General features: G+C 40.6%; 3 protein-coding genes across 3 annotated transcripts in view; 2 read left to right on the forward strand and 1 right to left on the reverse strand.

Annotated features, from left to right (window-relative positions):
- The first annotated feature begins 530 nt into the window (after nt 1–530).
- On the forward strand, nt 531–2,455 carry LOC117442301 (cocaine- and amphetamine-regulated transcript protein-like). Its single transcript, XM_034078302.1, has 3 exons — nt 531–647; nt 1,545–1,628; nt 2,348–2,455. The coding sequence occupies exons 1-3, from the start codon at nt 531–533 to the stop codon at nt 2,453–2,455; spliced, it is 309 nt and encodes a 102-aa protein (XP_033934193.1).
- A 906-nt stretch (nt 2,456–3,361) lies between these two features.
- On the reverse strand, nt 3,362–9,054 carry fam174c (family with sequence similarity 174 member C). Its single transcript, XM_034078300.2, has 3 exons — nt 8,595–9,054; nt 6,876–6,998; nt 3,362–4,953 (listed from the first exon to the last, which is right to left on the reverse strand). The coding sequence occupies exons 1-3, from the start codon at nt 8,867–8,869 to the stop codon at nt 4,950–4,952; spliced, it is 402 nt and encodes a 133-aa protein (XP_033934191.1). The 5' UTR covers nt 8,870–9,054; the 3' UTR covers nt 3,362–4,949.
- Nucleotides 9,055–10,829: 1,775 nt separating this feature from the next.
- LOC117442292 (calcium/calmodulin-dependent protein kinase type IV) overlaps nt 10,830–25,838 on the forward strand; it is a 42,366-nt gene continuing 27,357 nt past the window's right edge. Inside the window, exons 1-4 of the mRNA XM_034078294.2 lie at nt 10,830–12,044; nt 18,996–19,074; nt 20,585–20,647; nt 24,852–24,934. Coding sequence (XP_033934185.1) covers nt 11,938–12,044; nt 18,996–19,074; nt 20,585–20,647; nt 24,852–24,934 — 332 coding nt within the window. The 5' untranslated portion in view covers nt 10,830–11,937. The remainder of the gene's footprint in view (nt 12,045–18,995; nt 19,075–20,584; nt 20,648–24,851; nt 24,935–25,838) is intronic.

The raw sequence follows: 25,838 nt of genomic DNA on the forward strand, positions 1-25,838 counted from the left end.
CCCAAAGCTGCAGAGTGTGGATGGATAGGAGTCCGGCTACGGTGGATCTGAGGGACCGTGGGGACTGATAAGGAGTGAGAAGGTTTGTGAGATAAGGGGGGGCCAGATGGAGTGCTTTGTAGATGAGGACCATATATGCACACATACACTTAAAAATGTGATGTTAACATAACGCATTTATAAAAATGTGAAGATATTCATCTAAAATGTAGTGTCTTTTTACATGAATATATTTATAAAAAATATTTCACAAATTGAACTTCTGTTCGAAGTGGATGCACCCAAGTTTTAAAAAAAATCACTTCCATAAAATGTCCTTCCTGTGTGCCGCGCGGAGGTCTCTCTCCTCTGACCTGGAGGTGAGTCGCTGCTTGTCTCATTATCAGCGGGTAAATATCCTCTCTGACGTCGGTGCTGCTCACATATAAAATCAAGTCCTTCATCTCTGAGACACCTCCGTGTTGAGAGGACCGTCTGAGGCGTCCTGCGTTTCCCAGAGTCCTTCAGTGTCCGAGTCGATCAGCGGCATCATGGTGAGTCGAAGGATTCTGCTCCTCAGCGCCTCCTGCTGGCTGCTCGTTGCGTTCGGAAACAGCGAAGAGCGATCGCCTGAAGACGTCATCATTACACAAGAGGAGCGAAAACTGGTGAGTGAAGAAACCAACACATATACAGAAGCCCGTTTCCGCCGATGTGATTATAAACTCTGGAAGTTATAAAAACATTTCTCAAAATAATAAAAACGTCCTCAAATTTTTTTTTATTAATTTTTGAAATAACGATGAGTTTTTTTATTTAGTTTTCATCTTATTTTTACTGTTGAAAAACAAATATTCCGAGATGTTAATCCTGTCAGGACTGGATACAGATGCTAACCACTATATTATTTAAAAAATATTAATTGTATTTAAGTAGGTTTTCAAATGTAAAAAAAGAGGAAATAATAAAAGCAAAACAGTGTGAATGGGAAACGTAAAAAAACGACAACATAGACGTCATCATTACACGAGAGGAGCGAGATTTGGTGAGTGAAGAAACCAAAAACGGTTTTATACAGAAGCCCGTTTCTGCCGATGTGGTAAAAAACACATTCTGGAAGTACTTTTTTTGTAGTTTTTTTCTGCACGAATATAGACAGACATAGGCTAAATAATCTGACACACCCCCAAAATGTTTTTTATTATTCAAAGAAAGTTTTTAAATATAACGTCAAGTATTATTAAAATGGTTTCTTCTATTTGACTAGTGAAAAAAACAAGGTTTTTGTTGTACTCTGAATCAGGTCAAGAGGGACTAAAGATGTTATCCAATATATTATTTGTATATTTGTTTTATTAGAGTAGGTTTTCAAATTGAAAAATTCAAAGAAAAAAACAATGTGTACAGATTACAGAAGAAAAAAAGACATGATTAAAAAAATATTTACATTATGTCCGACTCAAAAGTGGAAGAACAGTGAGATGTCTCTGACTCTCAGAACGTAATGAAGCTGCAGACGCGGTGAATGTTTTGTATTGTCAATATGGTCCCGTTTCTCTCCTCAGATTGAAGCTCTTCAGGAAGTCTTGGAGCGATTAAAGAACAAACAGCTGCCGTCGTCAGAGAGGAAGCTCGGCTGGCTTCCTTCAGTAAGATATATTATCTATGTATCTCTTAAAGGTGGGGTAGGTAAGAATGGAGAAACCAGCTCGAGTGCGCTAGAATTTGAAATCTGCCCCTTCCTCACAGAGCCCCTCCTCCAACACACACACGTGACCAATGAGGGCGCGAGATAAGTTTGTGCCCAGATGGAAGGCTGACAGGCAGGTAGGCCATCCAGTTATTTAGCCGGCTCAGATGATTGGTCGTGCTTTTTACAGCGCCACGGCTTCCACAGATGACATGTAATGTATTCATTGCTATCGGGATGTTAAGAGCATTCCATGGAATATAAGAAAGTGTTTCTGAAGTGAATTACCTACCCCACCTTTAACAAACCTGTAATTTCCCTCAAACGGTTCTACAGGTCTGCATGGGTCCACTTAGTTATGGATCTGTGTTTTATTTCTGTCTCAATGTTACGATGTATTAGAGCTGAGAAGAATAGGATAAAAGTATATCAGAAATCAGGTTTATCACCAGGTAGGTCGACACGTACGAGGACTTGGTGTTGTGGTGCATACTCAGGCTCTACATCTCGAGTTGTTGCAGCAGTTTTTGAGTTAGCATTATGTATCACACGGATATGGTGCATGATTTGGTCTTAAATATGTGTTGTACTCCGGATCCAAGGAGAACAAATGCTCCATGAATGTACACCTGCTTTATTTATTCTGTGTGTGTCTGTGTGTATGCGTATGTGTGTCAGTGTGATGCGGGGGAGCAGTGTGCGGTGCGTAAAGGCGCGAGGATCGGGAAGTTGTGTGGATGTCCCGGAGGAACCGTCTGTGACTACATCGTCCTCAAGTGTCTGTAGCAACTTCCTGTCATTCTGAACTACAAAATAAAGGCGGCTTTTTCAAAACTCCACTTCTCTTTTTTATTCTGCTAAATCTGAATGAAACATGGAAAAGATCAGAAGAACACGCATCCTAGTTTAAATCATTAATATAGGATAATTTTACATGTGTTGGCCCATGGGACACTCCCTTCAGGTAGCCTACAATGTAGTTTTATCTTTTGGAAAAAGCCCCATTTAAACACAATATCTGGAGGTTTTTAACAAAGTAGATCTTATTGTGAAAAGCCTAATATTTACCCAAAGGATGTGACATGGCAGTTACACATGTGAATGCTTATTCAGGGTGTCCGCGGGGTCTTAAAAAGTATTAAAAGTTGATAAATCAATTTATCGAAAATGAAGGCTATTAAAAAGTATTAAACGGCATTTTCCAAGGTATTACATTTTGTAGCTTGTTTCCAATAAGTATCTAAATGGTCCAGAGAGGTTGTGTTCTACAGTCTGCCTGAATGTAATCATGGCGTAGGTGTGTCGTGTGATTCTGTGTAGTTTATTGATGGCATCCCGTTGGGTTTGACGTAATCTGAACAGGACGTCGCGCGCTCAATGCTTGATAGCACGAAGGTCCGTTTACGCCGGTTGCTAAGCAACATCGTTATGGGGAAATGCAAGTCTGCGTCCAAATGGTTGGAAGAGAAGGAGGAAGGACAATCAATACTGTATATAGTCAATGTGAGGTGAAGTGTGTCGCTAAGGTAACCGGTTAAAACTCAAAGTGGCGATGAGGTCTTAAAATGTATGGGAAGGGTCTTAAAAGGTCTTACATTTGACTTCAGGATTCCTGCTTATACCCTGTTATTATAAATTGCAATCTATTAAAATGGTTGTATTCTTTTTGTTTTTCACAAACACACACGGAGAGAAGTTCAGAAAATATTTTTATTTTAGAAATTGTCTCAAATGTTGTAGAAATGAAACTTTGGCATCCCAGCAGAGGAAGAGTGTCTCTTCTTTCCATTTAAACAAATGAAAGACATCGTAGAGATTCCTACATGTACTTTTTGCAAATCTGTACATCTTTTTAAAGTCTCGGGATTATTTGAACACGAAACCTGAGAGCGTTATAGTGGGTGACGACGAGCTGAACACAACCATATGAATATTGTTTACAGGCAAGAAAACAACATGTGGAAAAAGCCAATCATAAATTGATATTTAATCGGCTTTAAATTCAGCATGATTGGTAACGAAAGCTATTTCTGCAAAACTGTAATATGAACTGAAGCTATAAGGAAGAATAAGCAGAGCCCCTTTTCGGAGCCAGATAATACTCGTGTATAATATCGATCACCTGTTCGTTTCAACACTTTTCTGCAGATATAGCTTCTTAAAAAACCCTAAAAGCAATGGTGGATTATAACGATGACAACTTTGGTCAATTATCTTATCCATATATAAGTTCCTTTTCACACTGTGATCCAACATTGTATCTGAGCGATGAAGTGGTGTTGAGTAATTACAAAAATAAGGCTTTAAAAAGGAAAATTAATGCATTTATTTCGGATATACTTCAAAATGTAAACTTGTCTTTCCGCCGAGTGTCTGCTGACGAACCGAATGGAATCTGCCGAGTGTGTCTTTCTGTCGCCACCTTTGCTTTGTGTGTTTGAGATAACACCCAGATCCCGTTTCTCACACTTGGGACGAGAAAGCGTTAAATCAGTTGGAATTTGCTGTGATATCTTTGCTCCACTTACAGGAGATATAAGGCACATTACTGTTCTTCTCGTGGCGCTGCTGAACACATCTCCAAACTGACAGTTAATTGAGAAGCTAAAAGGGAGGATTCGAAGCATCCTCAATTGACACGAGCGCTTAAATTATAGAAAACATAAATAACATTGTATAGCACATGAACCTCCGCGGGCGAGTGTAAGCATCAAATTGCTGGATTTATGAATGGAGATTGGTGGAGCATTGTTACCGTGACGATTCGGGTTTATTCGATTCTTTGTTCCTTTTTAAAAAAGGGAAACAAACCCGAGTCGTCCTTTAACACAATGTTTTAGTTCGAGCACGCCACCTTTATAAGACGGCAGGAATGTGGATATAAAAACAAACATCCAAACCCGAGTCGCACTGCATGTTCATCAGCTGGTCTGGAATCAGTTTGCAGTAGTTCAAGCACACAGGAAGAGCGGAAAAAGACTCTTTGAAATAATAATAATAATAATAATAATAACAACAAAAAGTGATTTTCATAATCATCCACAGAAAGGTCTGCTTCTCCCACAAACTCATCGACCATCCAAACAAACCACCGTCACAAACATTAATGATTATCCTGCTTGGGTTCATCGAGCAGCTTTGGCTTAAATCTTCTATTACAGTTTGGTCTTCGTCCTCCTCCTCTTCCTCCTCCAGCAGTCTTTGGTCAATCCTCTCTCTCTCTCTTGGTGATCGATAATCAGCCGACCGTAAACACTCCTGATCCTTCAGGGGACGACGCTCACCTGAACAGAGGACAGCGACATGTCACAGCGTGTTAACGTCCAGGAAACCTTTCTATATCCTGTGTTGGTTGTTGTGGTGAAAACATTTACTCGACATAACAAAATAAAGTATAGTTGTCAATCTTCTCTTTTTCCTAAACTGATCTCACCGACGCATTTAAATCTTTTTTGGAACATTTTATTTTTTACTTAAAAAGGTCTCCTATTTTACTGTTCCTCATCAATATATCACAGGTCTCAGATATATACAGAGCCTGTCTCTGATTGGCTGAAACACCAAACAGATCATTGCAGCATTACCCATAATCCCCTCTGTTTCAGCCCTGTTTCCAAAGTGCTGACAAGGAGCCCCTCCCCACGCCCCTCTGAGAGACATTTGGTTACAAAGAACTCAATGGAGCTCTAGAGGAGATTCAGGTGATAAGGTGGTGGGGGGGGGGGGTTACCTTGGTTACTGATTGGCTAATGGTTACACAAGACAAAACATCGTTATGACATCACAAAGTGGCCAAAATCTGATCAGCTCATTTTCAGACAGGTTTTTATAGAAATGGATCAAAAAGAGAGAGAATTTTTGTTCCTGAAACTTTCAGAGTCTCTTTCCACAGAGGGGACACATGTTGATGTAGAAGAGACATGAAGAAGAGGGGACACATGTTGATGTAGAAGAGACATGGAGAAGAGGGGACACATGTTGATGTAGAAGAGACATGAAGAAGAGGGGACACAAGTTGATGTAGAAGAGACATGGAGAAGAGGGGACACATGTTGATGTAGAAGAGACATGAAGAAGAGGGGACACATGTTGATGTAGAAGAGACATGAAGAAGAGGGGACACATGTTGATGTAGAAGAGACATGAAGAAGAGGGGACACATGTTGATGTAGAAGAGACATGGAGAAGAGGATTTTGCATAATAGGTGACCTTTACATTTTATTTTCACAAATGCCGTCTCTTTTATTTCACGTTAAATGTCATGTTTTGATTTTTATTTATTTTACTCTAATTTGTATTTTCCTATTTTAAATTGTATTATTGCTACAGTATGTGTTTTTCTATTTTTTAAATTATAAATTCTTCTCGTTATTTGACTTTTTAAAATTGTATCGATTCAATTATTATTGTTGTTATTTTTATTTATTATTGGAGATTTGAATCAATATATAGATTATTTCTTATATCTGTATTCAAAACCTCCCATACCTGCTGATCGTTGGTTATTGTACAAATATTTTTTTACAATGATACTTTTATCATTTTCGAATCATAAATCTATCGATTAGATGTGTCTAATGCGTCCTTATTGGCGAAGTGTGTGGACTTGTTCCCTGGTTTTATTTTGAAAAGTGTTCCCCCTCCCGTCCTGTCGCTGGCTCCTCCCCCCTCACCTGTCGTGTTGGCTTGATCAGTCTGTGTGTGTTTAGGCTCTGTGTTTCCTGTCAGTGTGGGTGGATCCTTGTTGCTGGTGACGGCGTTCACGTGGACAGCCATGTTGAGGCTGTGTCATGGACCACAATGAGAAATATTGTATTTGGGACGTTCTGCCTCCTCGCTTGGTCGGGCCGCTCACTTGTCAGCCTCACAGGATGCATTGCTTTTTTGTCGAAGGAACCCATGCGCTGTGGCACTCTATTGTCCACAGTAATAACTCCTACATGTCTAATATATGTTATTATAAGTATGCTAAATGTTCTATTAGCACATCCTGTTTGTAGTGTACAGAAAACTCACTGTCTTACTCACAAACTGAATAAAACATGAAGATTCTGCAGCATATCTTTCCACCATTTCTTAGTGGACGATTATTCTGGATGTAAAGTCCCACTGAATGATATTAAAATGTCTGTTCACATATCACTGCCGGTTGTACAGCATCACCGTAAAGGGCAGTATTCTGTGTTGTTGTTGTTGACCTCTGACCTGCGGAGGCTGCGTGCTTCATACAGCGTGTCGTCCTCTTCGCTCTCCACCGCCTCCATCTCCACGGAGTCCTCGTAGTTCGCCAGCAGGCCGTACTTCTTCTTGTGGGCGGGCCTCTTCAGCCTGTTGTCGTCGACGACGCAGAAGAAGAAGAAGTGTCATTATTACCAGCACTGATTGTTTTCAAATCAATAACAACACTTGTCTGTTTGTGGGATCAGAGGAACGCTGAACTCGTGACTGGCTGTCACTCCCGACTCAAACCACACGAATCAGCTGCTGGGAAACCTCAGTGTGACAGGAAGTCCGGCTGTTGGGACTGTATTGTTCATAACAAATCAAAAGTGAACTCCCTCCAACCGCACATCCGAACTATTGACTCTTTCCCTTATTAAATCACGTCTCAAAACATGTACTTCTACTTTTACTACAATATCTGAATACTTCTACTTTTACTACAAGATCGGAGTACTTCTACTTTTACTATAAGATCTGAATACTTCTACTTTTACTACAAGACCGGAGTACTTCTACTTTTACTATAAGATCTGAATACTTCTACTTTTACTACAAGACCGGAGTACTTCTACTTTTACTATAAGATCTGAGTACTTCTACTTTTACTACAAGATCTGAGTACTTCTACTGTTACTACAAGATATGAGTACTTCTACTTTTACTATAAGATCTGAGTACTTCTACTTTTACTACAAGATCGGAGTACTTCTACTTTTACTACAAGATTGGAGTACTTCTACTTTTACTACAAGATCGGAGTACTTCTACTTTTATTACACGATCGGAGTACTTCTACTTTTACTACAATATCTGAATACTTCTACTTTTACAACAAGATTGGAGTACTTCTACTTTTACTACAAGATCAGAGTACTTCTACTTTTACTACACGATCGGAGTACTTCTACTTTTACTATAAGATCTGAGTACTTCTACTTTTACTACAATATCTGAATACTTCTACTTTTACTACAAGATCGGAGTACTTCTACTTTTACTATAAGATCTGAGTACTTCTACTTTTACTACAAGATTGAAGTACTTCTAGTACTTCTAATTTTACTACAAGATCTGAGTACTTCTACTTTTACTACAAGATCGGAGTACTTCTACTTTTACTACAAGATCTGAGTACTTCTACTTTTACTACAAGATCTGAATACTTCTACCACCTCTGGCTTAAAAAAAATAACACATTGTATTCTATTAATCTGTCACAATTGTTTACTAAATCACTGCTTTTATGAATGGAGTTTGGCGTTGCATTAATAAATATAAAGGGTTGTAAAGGGCTCCACATTCAGGTAAAAGCCACACTATAGATCTGTATTATGATATATAATGTGTACGTATAATTTATAGGCTTGTCCATGTTATTGTAGAAGAAGAAAAAAAGTTGTACATTGTACTTTGGTTAATCTGTCCCCAGTGTTTACTAAATCACTGTTTTTATGAATGGGGTTTGGTGTTGCATCTATCCATATGAAGGGCTCCACATAAAGGTAAAATGCGCAATGGAGATTTGTGATAATAAAATATATAATGTGTACGTATAATTTGTAAGCTTGTGCCAATTACTATAGTAGAAGAAAACAAGTTCACATTGTAGCCTACATTGGTTAATCTGTCCTCAGTGTTTGTCTAAATCGTTGTTTTTATTAATGGAGTTTGGTGTGTGGACCTAATCACGGGTGTCCTCACCTCACAGCCCGGATGACGAAGTAAATAACCCCGATGAAGGTGATCCCGATCAGCACGTACAGGGCCCTGTGAATCATGGAGCTGTCCAGCCCGTTAAACAGCCCTCCTCCGCGGTGCTTTTTCCCGCCGCTGTGTGTGGAGTTCCCCCCGGTGCTGGAGTTCGTCACTGCGGGGATCTGAGCCTCTGTGACCGGGTTTACAGCCTCCCCCACCACGACAACAAACACCCAACATATCGGTAAGAGAACCGCGGAGAGAAGTCTGTAAAAAGTCATTTTGATAAAAAACACTCCGCTTGTATCCGGAGGTTCACTTTTTTAACCGGAATCGAGTTTATATTTGGGTTTTTTAGAAGATATACACGTCGCGTTAGCTGTTATTAAAGTACTATCGAGACAACTAGGAAGTTAACATCATCCACCTACTGTTTAGTGCCTACGCGTCACACACGCAGTGGGGGAAATTCTCCCTCAGTTTGACTTTCAGGTAGTGCCTGTCAACCAATCAGAACAGTGCATTCAGATGCCTGCAAGTCTGTGTAAAGGGGTTCAATACATATTTTAATATAATAATAATAATAATAATAATAATAATAATAATAATACTACTACATTGGATTTTTATAGCGCTTTTCCTAATGCTCAAAGACGCTTTACATAATATTAGTTATAGTAATAATAGTAATTTAATAAAACCCACTTTTACCAAGTGCAACATCAAAGTGATGCGGAGATTATTTAATGTCTGTACTTTAAGTATATGTTGATCCTTACACTTGTTTACTTCTACTTGAGTACAATTTTGAATACAGTAGCCTGTTTTGACTTAAAACAGAGTATTTTAATGTAATAATTTTTGCTTTGTCCACCTCTGAAAATACAATATAAAAGTAACTGCCTATTTGTTTTTCTGCAATATTGAATACTAACCCAAATTAGGCAAGTTTTACATACAACTGGGATATTCTTTGAGATTAAAGTTATACTTAAAACACATTTTAAACGTTATTTGTGCCTTTATGATCCAAGGGAACATTCTTTCTTTTAGATTTACCATTATAGTCTCAGAAAATATCCCATTTGTTTCTTGAAACTGTATGACTTTTATCTCGGATATTCTGAGTTAGTAGTCTTGTGACTTTGTGTTTCTCCCCTCCGTGTCAGATCACAGCTGGGTTCAGGCTGAAACATCTGGAGAGATTCACATCTTGGTTGATCTTTGAGCTGGTGGCGTTTCCTCAGGTTCCTCAGATCTAACTCAGAGCTTTTAGTCCTGCTTGTGTTCAGCAGCAGCAGATGTCTACATGCCTCACAGCCTGAACCATTAACACTAACGAGCAGCTCACACCTGGAAACATCAATCAGAGGTTAGAAACCCTCTCACCTGTCCGCTCTCATGGCACAGGGAATGACTCACGGCTGAACTCAGATACTTCATCAAATATTTGAGAGGCTTTTGGTCCGATCTGAGAGCAGGTTTTGTACTTGTTTTAACCTTGTGTGAATCTGTGCTGTCCTGTTTTTCATTCTCACCCTGTTGCTGTTTAAACTACTGAATCCACTGGTCCATCTTATCTTAGATTTTTTTAAGTTTTATTTTGTTTTAACTTCTTCCTCCATTTATGACTGTTTTGTAAATACTGCAGAGCAACAGATTTGGCTTTGATTAAAGAGAGATACATGTACATTTTGTCCAATCTTTTAGAATATTATTTGGATATTCAACAGAAGTTTTGTGCATATTTTAAACATTTTGGTCTAGTTTAGTTACACACAAAAGTATTACTGTAATAAGGGCTGTTGACCTCAGAGGGGCGCTGTTGGCTTTCTTCTGCAGTCAGCTGCATGTCTTTGTTTACGAATCTTTTTGAGATATTTTATGTATTTTTGGCCAACATTTTACTAATATATTTTGTAAAATACTACCTTTATTTTATTGACGATATTTTATACTATTTACTTTCTCTCGTAGATTGTAAAAACACATTTTGGAGGATTTACTAATAGGTTTTTATAACATTTTATCAACTTTTGTCCATTATTTTTTAATGTTGGTTTATATTTGTAATGATTTAAATGTGTTAAATTGTTCTGGTATGTTCTCGGACATTTACATTTTTATTTTCACTGATACTTTTGCGATATTTGATTATAAAAATAATTTTCCGAATATTTCTTAATTCTTTTTTTTAGATTTAAAAAAAAAAGTTGTGTCCAAAATTTGACCAATATTGATTTTACATGTAACTTTTATTTTTTAAGACATTTGACAGATTTTTTGGGATATTTTGTTCACCTTTTGATTGCAGCCTCTTCGAATAAACCCAGTAACAAAACTATAAAACAAAACATCCTCTGTCAGAAGAATTAAAAGATGGGTAAATAAAAGGCAGACATATTAAAGTGTGATTCTCCTTAGCAAGGCACATGTATCTGTATCAGAGGTGCTGGTTTGATTCCCGCAGGATCAAAGTCTCCAGATGTCACGCTAATGTACATTTATGTATTTAGGTTATTTCTGTATTTAGGTTGCTGACAGAGCTCCAGTGATTGACAGGCCTTCCGTCCAATAGCAACGTGACTCTGCTGCCCTGCTGCTCTGTGATTGGTCTTTAGCTTGAGAGAGTGGGCGGGACTATGAGATTAGAGCATCTCTGTCTCTGCAGATCCCTCGGACATCTGGAGCTGCCCTGCCCGGGAATCAAACATCCTCCCCGAGCACCGAGCACCGACATCCCGCATTGACCGAGCCCGGTGTGTGCTGTCTGTTTCCCCCGTGAAAACACCCCCTTGGACCCGGCGTTGTTGTGGCTGCTGTCCGGGCTGGATCTCCCGCAGGCTGCAGGGCTCCGGAGGGATCCCACCAGTAAAAACACGGAAACACGAAGGAAACCCAGGACTAAGAGGTGATGCACTGAAGTGATCCGACATCTGAGAGCGTTGTTTAGGCCCTATGTGAGCTGCGACACACCCGGACCTGGTGCGTCTCGAACCCGGATCCTCCTGCAATCTGGACCCTGGAGTCGTGTGTTTCCCTGCAGGATAAAAAAACAAAACATTTATTAGTTTTGCAGATCTTGTGTCTGATAAACGGTCCTGATTGAGACTTCCTCCTCCTCCTCTTCCTCTGGTCTGGATTAAAGCCCATCAGGATCATGAATCATCCCCCCTCTGCTTCTCTAATCCGGGTTTTACCGAGCTGGATTTAAATCTGAGATCTGATCTGGATTGCTCTGCTGCTCCTGGATCTGATCGGGTCACGTGCTGGTCCCGGTCCCGGTGTGATCTTGGACTCGGTGCTCCTGGTTGTTTGTGTTTCTGAAGGGGGAGTTCTGCTGTCAGCCATGCCGACGTCCCGGCCCGGTTCTGCGCCGGTGGAGTTCTGGGTGGACGGCTCGAGGCGGGACGGGGCGGTGGAGGAGTTCTACACCCTGAGCTCCGAGCTGGGCAGGTCTGCACCATGTTACCTGGGGGGGGGGTTTAAGGAAGCATGGGACCCCATTGGACCCGGCACCATGTTACCTTAGTTTCCACTAAATTACATTCCTGAAAAAAGCACAGTATTTTAGTATAAAAGGAATTGCATTATCATAGAGTTATCTTTTGGAGGGGCCCACAGGGGGGTCCAAGCTCCGTGTTATAGGGGCACTGGCCCCTCCTTAGAACTTCCCATGCCTGGGGGGGGGGGGTTTTATACCATATTCGGTCCATTGTAGACAGGTGTGTCATTTACACACTGGGGGGCCCACCACTTTTTGAATTGGCACATTTTGACCCAATTACTTTTTTGAAAAAGCTTTCAGAAAGATGTATTTGCACAATAGTAAAACATGACATATAAATATGGAATAAATGAATGTGCAATGCCAGAGCAAAACAAAAAACCCTATAAAATGACCAAAAGGCATTGATAACTACCTCCAAACATGTCTGTATAAAATGTATACCTTGAAGACCATTTAAAAACATTCTCATCCCCTAGGTCCCCACCACATGTTACGTCCAAGTGATGCCCTTGATTGATTGTATACGTAACAGAAAGGAAAAAAGATAAATATTAGAAATTCTCTCAAACTATAATGTCACCAAATTACTTCAAAAGATTGATTGCAGATTGATCTAATCTTGAAAAGTGAAATGATATTGGTTTTTTTACAAATGTATCACCTTCACGATCCAGGTGTTTCTTTCATAAATGTAAGGCTTTAAATGTAGTTATCAAAGTTTATTTTCTTCGTAAATGTGTGAGTTTTAGTGGAAATGTAGGCCCACTTGAATCTCAGAATAAATGCAAATGTTATTCTCTTAAATTTAGACTTTAATCCGAGCAACTATTGTTACGCCCAGGGGGGTGTACTGCGAAGCAGGATTTTCGCTTAGCCGGCTAAATTCAGAGGAAACTCCGGCTTTCCGGTCCTACGAAGCTGGTTCTCTTTTTAGCAGCTAGATCTCCATGGTAACTTATGTTTAGCGGCTACCCTGGTCGGGACCAGGTTAGGTTGCAGGCTAAGAGCTCAACTCAGTGAAAGCACCGCCTGCTGACCAATCAGAGCTCAGTGTGCGGAGTTTAAAGCGATCAAGTCATATTACAGGAGAAAGGAAATACAGAAAAGCTGCCGTCGCAGGAAAGACGGCCGGCAGAAATCACCGACTGTGTGAACGTGAACATTAATAGAATATCACCTCCATCTTCAGAGCAATCTGACTATTATAACATTAGCGTTAAGAAAGCCAACTTAAATATCTGCCACAACATCAGTAACCGGATCAGAGTACATTAAGTACAGTCCGCGGCACATCACTTCATAATGTATCATATCTCTCCTTATCTGAGTCAGCTGAGCCGTATCTGGCCGTGCAACACTCACAGTGTCACAGACTGGATGCAGAAGTATTATTTTAAGCAACACATTAAGTTGACGAAACACTCGAGACAAATGTAATTGAAGTCAGATCGTGTGTTAGACGGGGCAGTGATATCATAAACCTGTTAATGTACGCATTCAAACACTTGTTCTGTTCCCAGCTGTATTCACCTTGCAGGTGCAGCTCTGAGGCTTTTATCCTGGATAAAGTGTTTAAGTCATGGATGTTTAAAGTTTAACTTCTTCATTTTTGACTAGTATTAAAGTTCACTTTTCATTCAGGAAGTATGACGCTGCGCTGTCAGTATGCTTCTCCATGTTTGTGATTGGTCGAATGCTCCAGATACCACCCCTTTCATGTGAACGCGCACCTAACTAGATAGGGCACGGCTGGCTGGAGCGATCCACTTGATAACCAGCGTCGTAGTACAGTTTAGCGAGAGCGCGTATGTTTTGGATTAGGCCAACCGGCTAACTCAAACATATCCAGGTTAGGTTGAACCAGCTTCGTAGTACAGGCCCCAGGTCTAGGGGCGGGGGTGCAACATCTGATGTTCTTATATGATTCTGTTTTCTTCAAGGTTGTGTCTTCCTGGTCGAATGTACTTATTGTAAGTCGCTTTGGATAAAAGCATCAGCTAAATGCAATGTAATGTAATGTAATGTGCACTCTCCCCACTCTCCCCACTCCCAAGAACACGGACACTGAGTCAGAGAATGCCGTTTGGTAAATTTAATTACCAACAAATTATTACCAAACAAACAAAACCATAAAACAAACAAACCTTTAAAAACACAAAAATCTTACCTAACGAAAGAGAAAATAAACATACAGGCTTCTTACCTACTCTACTGTAAAAACAGGAGAAAACAAATATTCAAAAGAAAAGGGTTTTGCACTCCTACGAAAAAAGTAAAGCGTGCACAGACAGGTTGAGTAGCTTTTCATACAACAGTCTCACGACACAAGAGAAGAACCGGTATAAATAAGTATTAGCACAACAGGACAGATATCGTACGCACATTTGTGTTGGGAGAAGTCAAGTCAGAGAGAGCGGCCGAGGAACTGCACGGCTGCAGCTTAATATCCTCCCGTCTCCCCAGGTGGACCAATCAGCATGCAGAAGGTAATCAGCTAACGGGCACCACCTGCTTGCTCACACACACAGGAGGAGGGAAAAATGTACACACAAATGACCGAACGACCAGACTCGTAACACTATCTATGTTTCAACTTTCAATCAAAATGGAGGTCAAATTTATGATTTAATATAAACTCTGTGGCCACCATGGATGTATAAAGAGAACTGGATACAGCGTGGGAGGCGGGGCTAAATTCACTTTTAGTTCAGGTGCATAAAGCCAAAATAACACTAGATTTGACTTTTAGCGGATTTTACGACTTTAGGGCCTAAGGATACAGTTACAAAATGTTTCACTGTTTAACAGATGTCTCTTCCCAATGTACAGTATATCAATGGGAAAAAGTATTTTCGGCCCAGTGATGTCACAAGTTGATGTGGAAGTTAAAGTACCTGTTTGCCCGCCAACACACATTCAAAAACCTTCACAACAAGCAAAAAGTATTTTCTACAACCCAGAATTTTGCATCGCCACTTGTTCCAACAACCAATACGATTTTTCCATTAGGTTTTAGGTTTTTGCAGAACATAATTTCTATGGCAAACTAACAATTCCGATACTTATATGTTTTGATCAGCAGCATAATCTTCACATATTAACACATATTTATGATTTTTGAAATAAAAAGCTAACTATAATAATAAAATAACTACAGCTTGGTCACATGACTTCAAGTCACCACCGCTAAGCTAAAGGTGGCTAATGTTGAGCTATAAAGGAACTACAGCAAAGTCACATGACTTCACGTTACCACCGCTAAGCTAAAGGCGGCTAATGTTGGGCTATAAAGGAACTACAGCACAGTCACATGACTTCACGTCACCACCGCTAAGCTAAAGGCGGCTAATGTTGAGCTATAAAGGAACTACAGCACGGTCACATGACTTCACGTCACCACCGCTAAGCTAAAGGCAGCTAATGTTGAGCTATAAAGGAACTACAGCACGGTCACATGACTTCACGTCACCACCGCTAAGCTAAAGGTGGCTAATGTTGAGCTATAAAGGAACTACAGCAAAGTCACATGACTTCACGTTACCACCGCTAAGCTAAAGGCGGCTAATGTTGGGCTATAAAGGAACTACAGCACAGTCACATGACTTCACGTCACCACCGCTAAGCTAAAGGCGGCTAATGTTGAGCTATAAAGGAACTACAGCACGGTCACATGACTTCACGTCACCACCGCTAAGCTAAAGGCGGCTAATGTTGAGCTATAAAGGAACTACAGCACGGTCACATGACTTCACGTCACCACCGCTAAGCTAAAGGCGGCTAATGTTGAGCTATAAAGGAACTACAGCTCGGTCATATGACTTCACGTTACCACCGCTAAGCTAAAGGCGGCTAATGTTGGGCTATAAAGGAACTACAGCACGGTCACATGACTTCACGTCACCACGCTAAGCTAAAGGCGGCTAATGTTGAGGTATAAAGGAACTACAGCACGGTCACATGACTTCACGTTACCACCGCTAAGCTAAAGGTGGCTAATGTTGGGCTATAAAGGAACTACAGCACAGTCACATGACTTCACGTTACCACCGCTAAGCTAAAGGTGGCTAATGTTGGGCTATAAAGGAACTACAGCACGGTCACATGACTTCACGTCACCACCGCTAAGCTAAAGGTGGCTAATGTTGAGCTATAAAGGAACTACAGCTCGGTCACATGACTTCACGTTACCACCGCTCAGCTAAAGGTGGCTAATGTTGAACGTGATGATGTTTAGTCGTCTCATTTAGACACTTGTTAGCAACAGCTGTTTTCACCAGTGGGGTATTTACTGACAGATGTTATGACAAAACTTTCTTTAAATAAAAAAAAGTCTTCAGCTTGTGTCAGCCACAGACGTTATTTCAGACAAATAACCCAAAAACTATTCATAAAACCGAACCATTCACTTTGAGATGACCAAACATTTCTGGCGTTGCACAGCTAACAATAACGTTAGCATTCCAAAATAAGTTAGCTATGGCATTCGTTTTAGCAGCTAACATGCTAACAGGCCTCTTTTGCAAGTTCACTAGTCCCTTCTTCCAGGTAAAAGGGACCAAACTGCTGGCTGTTTGTTTATTGTTCCTGTGAGTGTTCACAGTCATGTTGTTTGTTGTTATTCCTGTAAACAACAACAACAACATTAACAGCTCCATGAAAGAAAACAGCAAAATGATGTCAGCAGTGAATTCACAAACGTGTGAGCTCTGTTACCAGGTGCCCTGTTCTGTTGCCATGGAGACCGACCAGCACTGTGTGTGGGTGTAGGCGTGCGTGGGGGTGTGTGTAGGTGTGAGTGTGTAGGTGCGAGTGTGTTTGTGTGTGGGTGCGAGTGTGTGTTCTTGGTTGCTTTACAGACAGATCTGTTTCCTCCATCTGTCCTAGCAGAATGACACACACACACACACACACACACACACACACACACACACACACACACACACACACACACACACACACACACACACACACACTTCAGAGCACTTCAGAGCACTTTCATAGTCAGGATGAATTTGTGTGAACACGACTTTTCTCAGAGAAAGACGAGGAGGAGCCCGGTCTGTCTCTTCTGTCTTTCTAAAAATCGGACTTAATTATCTATACTGAATAACCCGCAATCTGTCTTGCGTAAATATAACTTTTTATATTGCGATCAATATGTTAATTATTTGTTGCAAACAGAGAGCAGAATTAAAACAACTAGAATATGAATAATAAAGAAAGCCTGTTCCGTTGTGATTGTGAGGTATAGGTGGAGAGAAAGCTCTTAATTTAAGATAATAAATACCTCAACCTTTATCTCGAATCATCATTAAAACCTCAAATTGAAGCAAATTACACGGTGCATTTAAATAAGCGTGTAATTACAGCTACATGTCACCACTGCTAGGAAGCTACTAATTACTTCACACTGGGAAAAAAACACTCAAGGTAAAAATACCAGAGAGAAACATCTAGTGTGAAAGCTAGTTTTTTCATTTCATCGTTTATCTGAACCGGGACAATGCACATTAATGAACACTTAATACAAATAACGCGTCAAGTGTAAATATGCCGGATTTTAGCTTTGAGCTAATTTCCATCCGCACATAAAACATTTAAGAACATGACATTTTATATACATAGCAAAAATAAATACATGATATTATATGCAGAAAGAGCATGAGCAGCATACAAGCATTTACCACATGGCAGTACAATGTAGCAGGTACGACATGTACAGTGCAGGAGGAGATACAAGAGCTACCTGAAGTGCAGGAGGAGATACCCCTGTGTTAAAGTGCATTTAGCGGTGATTGCACGTCTGTTGGTTTCTCAACCATTCTTTGAGTTGACCTTTAAAACGGTTCAAAGTGGGACAATCCCGTATCTCAGTTGGGAGGCTATTCCAGAATGAGCTGCCCTTAATTGAGAGTTAATTTTGTCCAAAAGTGGTTCATCCATCCATCCATCCATCCATCCATCCATCCATCCATCCATCCATCCATCCATCTATCTATCCATCCACCCACCCATCTATCTATCTATCTAGCTATCCATCCATCCATCCATCCAGCCATCCAGCCAGCCATCCACCCACCCACCCACCCAGCCAGCCAGCCAGCCAGCCAGCCATGCCACCCACCCACCGAGCTATCTATCTAGCTAGCCAGCCAGCCAGCCAGCCAGCCAGCCACCCACCAGCCACCAGACACCCACCCAGCCAGCGTAGCGAGCGAGCGAGCGAGTCGAGCGACCAGACACCCACCCAGCCACCAGGGAGCGAGCGATCCATCATCCAGCCACCAGCCAGCCAGCAGCGCAGCCCAGCGAGCGAGCTACCGATCCATCCAGCCAGCCATGCCACCCACCCAGCCAGGCAGCGAGCGAGCGAGCGAGCGAGCGAGCGAGCTAGCTAGCGAGCGATCTATCTATAGCATCTACTAGCTAGTATCGACTAGCAATCAGCTAGCTGAGCAGCTATGATCTACCCCAGCGATCTAGCTATCGTACCTATCCAGCCACCATCCATCCAGACACCCACCCACCATCTATCTATTATCTAGATATATACTATCATCCATCTCCATCCACCCATCGATCTATCTATCTATCTATCTATCTACCTATCCATCCATCCATCCATCCATCCATCTATCTATCTATCTATCTATCTATCTATCTATCTATCTATCTATCTATCTATCTATCTATCTATCTATCTATCTATCCATCCATTGAAAGAGGTAGAAAAAAGCAGTTTCATAAAGCAGTCATTTCCATTTTCTGAGGACATCAGACCGACCTTTTGAAAGTGTTTCACCGCTCTATATTTTTGCTTTCTTGTCTGAAAGTAGGACATGTAAACGCAGGTCAGATTTAACACTGGTGTTTTGTTGCTTTGTGTTTTCTTCCAGAGGAGCGACGTCCATCGTGTATCGCTGTGAGGAGAAACAGACGCAGAAACCCTACGCCCTAAAAGTCCTCAAGAAAACGGTCAGTGAACGCCACGATGCAAAAACCTGGTCTAAAATCTTTGTCCTATTGGCTCTCAATCTGCTAAATGTGTGTTCAATCTTTCAGAAAGGGATGGCTTTGATGTTTTAAAGTGGGTACCTCTCCATATTCAGTGTATTACACCTACACAAAATGCAATATCAGCTTAAAGGTCCCATGTCGTGCTTTTCCAGTTATCACCCGTCCCCTTGTGTTATGAAGGTCTTTCTGCATGTAAACGGTCTGCAGAGTCACAAACCCTCAAAGTGCACCCTGTAGCGAGTAAAACTCTAACACAGAGAAGACCTGTCTGCTGCCCCAGAACGCCTCGTTGGACATTTCTCTGTTTCCATTGTTTGCTTCTTGGGTATAGTGACTTCCTCACACACACACACACACACACACACACACACTCGGCGGGACGTTGCGAGGCTCGCTGCTGCGAGGAGCGGGACACTGTGAACTGGGGTTGGCGAGATAGCGAGACACCGCGGAACTCCGCCTGGGCACACACACAAACTCCCAGCCAGGCTGCGGGTGTGTGTGTGTGCCCAGGCTGAGTTCCACGGTGTCTCGCTGTCTCGCAGACGGCCACTGGGCTCACAGGGGGGGGGGGGGGGGGGGGCAGGAGCTCAAACAAGGCGTTTAGGACAGAGAGTGAATACACATACTTTACAGAGATGCTGTGAGAAGCCAATGTGAGTTTGGAACATTGCACAATGTAAATCTATTTTAGTCGACCTCAACAATGGAACTATGATCAGTAGAAATGGCCATGACACGGGACCTTTAAGTTTACGCTATATTTTGAATATTTTGAACCTTGCTGTCAGGCAGCCCTTTGGACGAGGAACTGAATCCATTTTCCCAAGAGCCCTCATTGTACTAAACTCCTGAACTCATACCCCCTAATCATCCTCCATGTGCAATAGACGTATATAATTATTATAAATACATACATATTATTCATTCCTAAGTATGTATGCTGCGCGTGTTTGTTGTCGTATGTTGTGATGTTTTGTTTTGATGGCACCTTTTAAAAAGGGAGAAGCTTTTCTTTCTTTCATTGTACATGTATAATGACATTACATGATTCTATTCTATACAGTATGCTCTCTAAAGAAAGGCACATATTTATTTATAGCACATTTCTCACAAAAACCCCACATTCAAAGTGCCATATATAAAACATCAAAGGCATTTAGACGCATTTTAAAAGAAACACATCATAAAAGGACAATTATATAAAGCGCCAAGAGAAAAGGACCTTAAATACAAGCTCAAATAGAAAGTGTCTGGTGTGGAATAAAGAAGGAAATATGACATACATTTTAACTCCACAAAACGCTGGACTTTCTGGTCTTCTGCTGCCTTGATCACATAGTTTAGTTTGTGTTATTTTGATATTTAAACGTTTATTTCAGATTCTCAAAAGTCACACAATTATGCTCCACTGCCAACTTTGTGTTCACCTCCTGCCTGAGTCTCATGTTGTTTCTTTCTGTCGCAGATCGACAAGAAAATAGTCCGTACGGAAATCGGAGTCTTGCTGCGTCTCCACCATCCAAACATCGTAAGTATATTCCTCACCACACTGTAATAAATAAATCTGTATATGATACATGCCAACCTTTTCAAATCCAAAACGTTTGCGCAAAAGGCAAATGTGCACGCCCAAATTAGGTAATCGGAAGAAATGGAACCCAGTAATTACATGTATAAACCATGTATTTAACATATATCACATAATTTAATTTTTTCAGAAAAAGTGGTAGTTTGGTAAACAGTGACATCAACGACATGTTTGGCCTGTAAAATGCCCGAAAAGTAAAAGAATGGGAGATAAATATCCACATGTAAATATCCCAAAGTCTCCACATTTTATTATATTTGTAATGTGTTTCTGGTCCTCTTTCAGTTGAGACAGTGTGGATCAGGGGTGTCAAACTCAAGGCCCGGGGGCCAAATCCGGCCCGCGACTTCATTTGATGTGATCCGCAAGAGCTTGCAAAGAATATAATATGTTTATTATACGGTTACATGCCACTTTACAGAAGCAGGTTGCCCATAAACTACATGTCCCACAATGCATCTCGTTTTGTGACATGAGCACTGAAGAAACTTGCAATTATTTGCCCTAGACTTCTGCTTTCAGACGTAGTTAATTACTAAGTTATTACCCTATCCGATAATAATCCAATTCAGAGGCAATAATGTCATATAATACATTATTTTATATATATTATATATTTCTATATGTATATTTCTATAGTTACCACCGGCCCTTTGAGTGCAACCATAATGCTAATGTGGCCCGCGATGAAATAGAGTTGGGCACCCCTGGTGTAGATGAAGGATGTGTCAGGATGTAGAACTCTTGTGTGAACATTGGATAAAGCCAGGTTCATATTCTTGTTTCATGTTGTTGACATATTAATAATAATAATAGATTTAATTTGTTAGCGCTTTTACAGGTGCTTAAAGACGCTTTACAGATATAGTGATGAGAAAAGAAAAGAAAGGAACAACAAATAAATATATAGTTAAAGGTGGGGTAGGTAAGTTTCAGAAACCGGCTCGAGATACACTTTTTGTTATATTCCATGGAATGCTCTTAACATCCCGATAGCAATGAATATCTGAAGTGCTTTGACAAAAAATACATAAAAAATTTTCATCTGTAGAAGTCGTGGTGCTGTAAAAAGTACAACGGCCTACCTGCCTGTCAGACTCCCATCGGGGCACACATTTATCTCGTGCCCTCATTGGTCATGTGCGCGTTCGTGTGTGTTGGAGGAGGGGCTCTGTGAGGAAGTGGCAGATTTTCTCCGGTTGTGTATTTTCAAATTCTAGCGATCTCGAGCCGGTTTCTCAAACTTACCTACCCCACCTTTAAAGTCAAATAATAGAAAAACAATCACGCATTAAAAGCCAGATTGAAGAGGTGAGTGTTTTGAAGGTGGTGAGGTCAGTGCAGTGGGTTGTGGGAGTGAGTTCCAGAGGGAGGGGGCAGCGACGGAGAAGGCTCTGTCCCCCCAGGTCCGATGATTGATGCCGGTGGGGATGGATAGGAGGTTGGCTATTAGAGTCAAAGGTTTGCACAGAGCGAAATATCTTTGTGTTGCGCCATACATCAGAAAATACTGATTTAAAAAAGCTGCTTTTGTCTACTGATAAAGTGTGATATAAATAATGTACAGGCTTTCAGATTGCTGTCGTTCACTACACGGAGACATTAGCGACATGTTTGGTGTTGAACATGTCCGAAAAAGTGAAAGAATGGGAGATAAATATCCCCACATCTCAAAATGGTATTATATTTTGTGTGTGTTTGTGGTCCTCCTTCAGTTGAGACACTGTAGGTGAAGGATGCTTCAGGAAAACACCAAACACTGGATGTCTTCCAGTCGCCAACATGTGTTTTCGAGACACGGGGAAACCGTGCAGGACTCAAATACCTCGTCTCTGTTCCCTTAAACCAGGGGTATCAAACTCAAGGCCCGGGGGCCAAATTCGGCCCGCGACTTCATTTTCTGTGGCCCCACAAGAGCTTGAAAAGAATATAATATGTTTATTATACGGTTACATGCTACTTTACAGAAGCACGTTGCCCATAAACTACATGTCCCACAATGCATCTCAAATTTGACTTTTTTCTCAGAATTTGACTTTTTTTTCTTCAAAATATGCATTTTTTTCTTAGAATTTGCCTTTTTCTCAGAATTAGATTTTTTTTCAAAATGTCTCAATTTGGCTTTTCTTTTTAAATCATTTTGTGACATTCTCACTGAAGAGACTTGCAATTATTTTCCCTAGACTTCTGCTTTCAGACGTAGTTAATTATGAAGTTATTACCCTATCCGATAATAATCCAATTCAGAGGCAATAATGTAATACATTATTTTATATATATTAAATATTTTTATATGTATTTTTTAGTGCTGTCAAAATTATCGCGTTAACGGCGGTAATTAATTTTTTGAATTAATTGCGTTAAAATATTTAACGCATTTAACGCATGTGCAGAATGGCCCGCCCCATACGTGCCACCAGTGGCAGCGCCAGGGTATGGCTGGGGTAGGCTACACCCATACCAAGAAATGGCTTAGCCCCACCATGAAAAATGATGTTAAAGTAAGCAAAATAAAGTCTGCCAACTCGCGCGGAGTAAATTGCACAGACAGCAGTTAGTAAGATTGATTTCAGTAGCCACGGTTTTGAAAACTTTTGTCACGTAGTGATAGTCTTCTCAATAGAACATCTTTGATAACGGCGTGGTGTTGTTGCAGGAAGTCCCGACGCAGAATACTCTTGCTGTAGTACAGGGCAGAGCCATATAATAGTAATAATATGGCTCTGGTACAGGGGTGCACATAACTGGTACGCAGGTTATGTGCGTAATCTGAAATGCGTACCGTCACTTGTGTCACAAAGCGCATTTGCGTACCGACGTACTTGTGAAGCTTTTCCAGAAGGCGGTTAGATCACCGGACGACAGAGTCGGTCTCCGTGTGCACAGACAGGGCTGCTGTTAACGTCGGTCTGTACAACGGAACTGTGCCAAAACTACGCCAACCGGCTGCGGAGGGAGACTCCCCCCCTCACTGGAGAACTGCGCTAAAACAGCTGATCACAACGTTCACACTCTGTGGTCATGAAGTACTCCACTAGCCCCCCCCCTCTGTCGACTTTCCTGAAGTACTCCCCGCTGATAGAAATCAACACGTAATGAATTAAGACCCCACGGTTTGATGATTGATAGGTGTGTGGGCTGTCTTTCATTTTGACATGCAGAAAAATGTTATAATAAACATAGATACTGTATGTTAAATGGATATATCCGCCTTCTTTCATTTATCTTTCCATTCCCAACAATATACATAAATAAATGGCATATTTTGGACATAGTTCGAATGGTGATTAATCTGATTAATTAATTTTTAAGCTGTGATTAATCTGATTAAAATTTTTAATCGTTTGACAGCCCTAGTATTTTTATATAGTCTTAAAGTTACAACTGGCCCTTTGAGTGCAACCATAATGCTGATGTGGCCCGTGATGAAATTGAGTTTGACACCCCTGCCTTAAACTCATTTGGGAGTGATTACCCATCAGCCCCGGGGGTTGTATGATGGGATCACAAACGGTGTCCTCCAAAAGTCGAGTCCGGTGTCTATGGAGTGTCCTTTGTACTTGTTATAGTTTGGGAAGATTGAAAATCGGTAGGGAAAGTCAGCTAAATCGGTAGGCGGTAGAAACATGTCAAAAGCGCTAGGTATGTATGATATATATTTCGAAATAAATATAACGCAGAATTATATCAGTTGGAGGAACAGGGAACACAAAGTGACATTTTTACAGAATTTCTTGTGTGATATATTTGTATTTATTTATAGAAGGACCATGCATACACATACATTACTCTCAGCAAAGAGAAGAGATGCAATATGCCAGATTATAGCTAATAGCTCATTTCCATCTGTGGCAGGTTCATAACAATCAATAAACAAATAATAACATTGCATGATCTCTATCAGTCAAACAATTTAAAAACCTGATTTAAGTACAGCTCAATAAATTAATACATAGTACACTTCAAATACGCTTACATTGGCCATTGGATGTCTTAGATGAGCTAAATTCGAAACATGTTTTTACACTTGCTGTAGCAAACGCTGAGTCGTGGTACATGTTCAAACTATACACTATATGTATCTCCTAATATATTAATGATTATCATTGAGAGTTTTCATTTCATTTCTCTTGTTTCGTCTCAGATCCAGCTGAAGGACATTTTTGAGACGGACACCGACATCGCTCTGGTTCTGGAGCTGGTGACGGGAGGAGAGCTGTTTGACAGGTAAACACTGTAATTAAACATACTTATAAACCTTATGGAAGCCATGGCATTATAATCAATGCATTTAGCCCAGGGGTGTCAAACCCAAGGCCCGGGGGCCAAATCCGGCCCGTGACTTCATTTTCTGTGGCCCACAAGAGCTTGCAAAGAATATAATATGTTTATTATACGTTACATGACGATTTACAGAAGCACGTTGTCCATAAACTACATGTCCCACAATGCAACTCAAATTTGACTTTTCTCAGAATTTGACTTTTTTTCTTCAAAATATGCTTTTTTTCCCTAGAATTTGACTTTTTTTCTTCAAAATATGCTTTTTTTCCCCAGAATTTGACTTTTTTTCTTCAAAATATGCTTTTTTTCTCAGAATTCTTTTTTCAAAACGTTGCTTTTTTTTCAAAACGTTGCTTTCCCCCCCAAATGTCACTTTGTTCCAGAATTTGGCTTTAAAAAAAAATCATTTTGTGACATTCTCACCGAAGAGACTTGCAATTATTTGCAATGTAATATATAATACATTATTTTATATATATTAAATATTTATATAGTCTTAAAGTTACAACCGGCCCTTTGAGTGCAATCATAATGCTAATGTTGCCCGCAATGAAATTGAATTTGACACCCCTGATTTAGCCCTTTAGACATTTAGCCCTTCTGCCTTACCATGGGCACTGTTGTCTTATTCATCTTTTGATAATTGTGTCTATTTAAAAGAATAGTATTATGGCAACGATGAAAGGGACTTATTCAAATTATGTAATGAATCTTAATGACAGAGTTTCGGAGCATTGAGAACAGAAATACCCCCATTGAAAGCCAATGGCTATCACAGCTTTTTAGGCTTTACATCAAAAACAGCTTTTTACAATTTTCCATCAGATTGAGTCAGAAATGTTTGTGT

This window comes from Pseudochaenichthys georgianus, unplaced genomic scaffold (genome assembly GCF_902827115.2).
Source record: "Pseudochaenichthys georgianus unplaced genomic scaffold, fPseGeo1.2 scaffold_408_arrow_ctg1, whole genome shotgun sequence".
Classification (NCBI taxonomy): Eukaryota; Metazoa; Chordata; class Actinopteri; order Perciformes; family Channichthyidae; genus Pseudochaenichthys; species Pseudochaenichthys georgianus.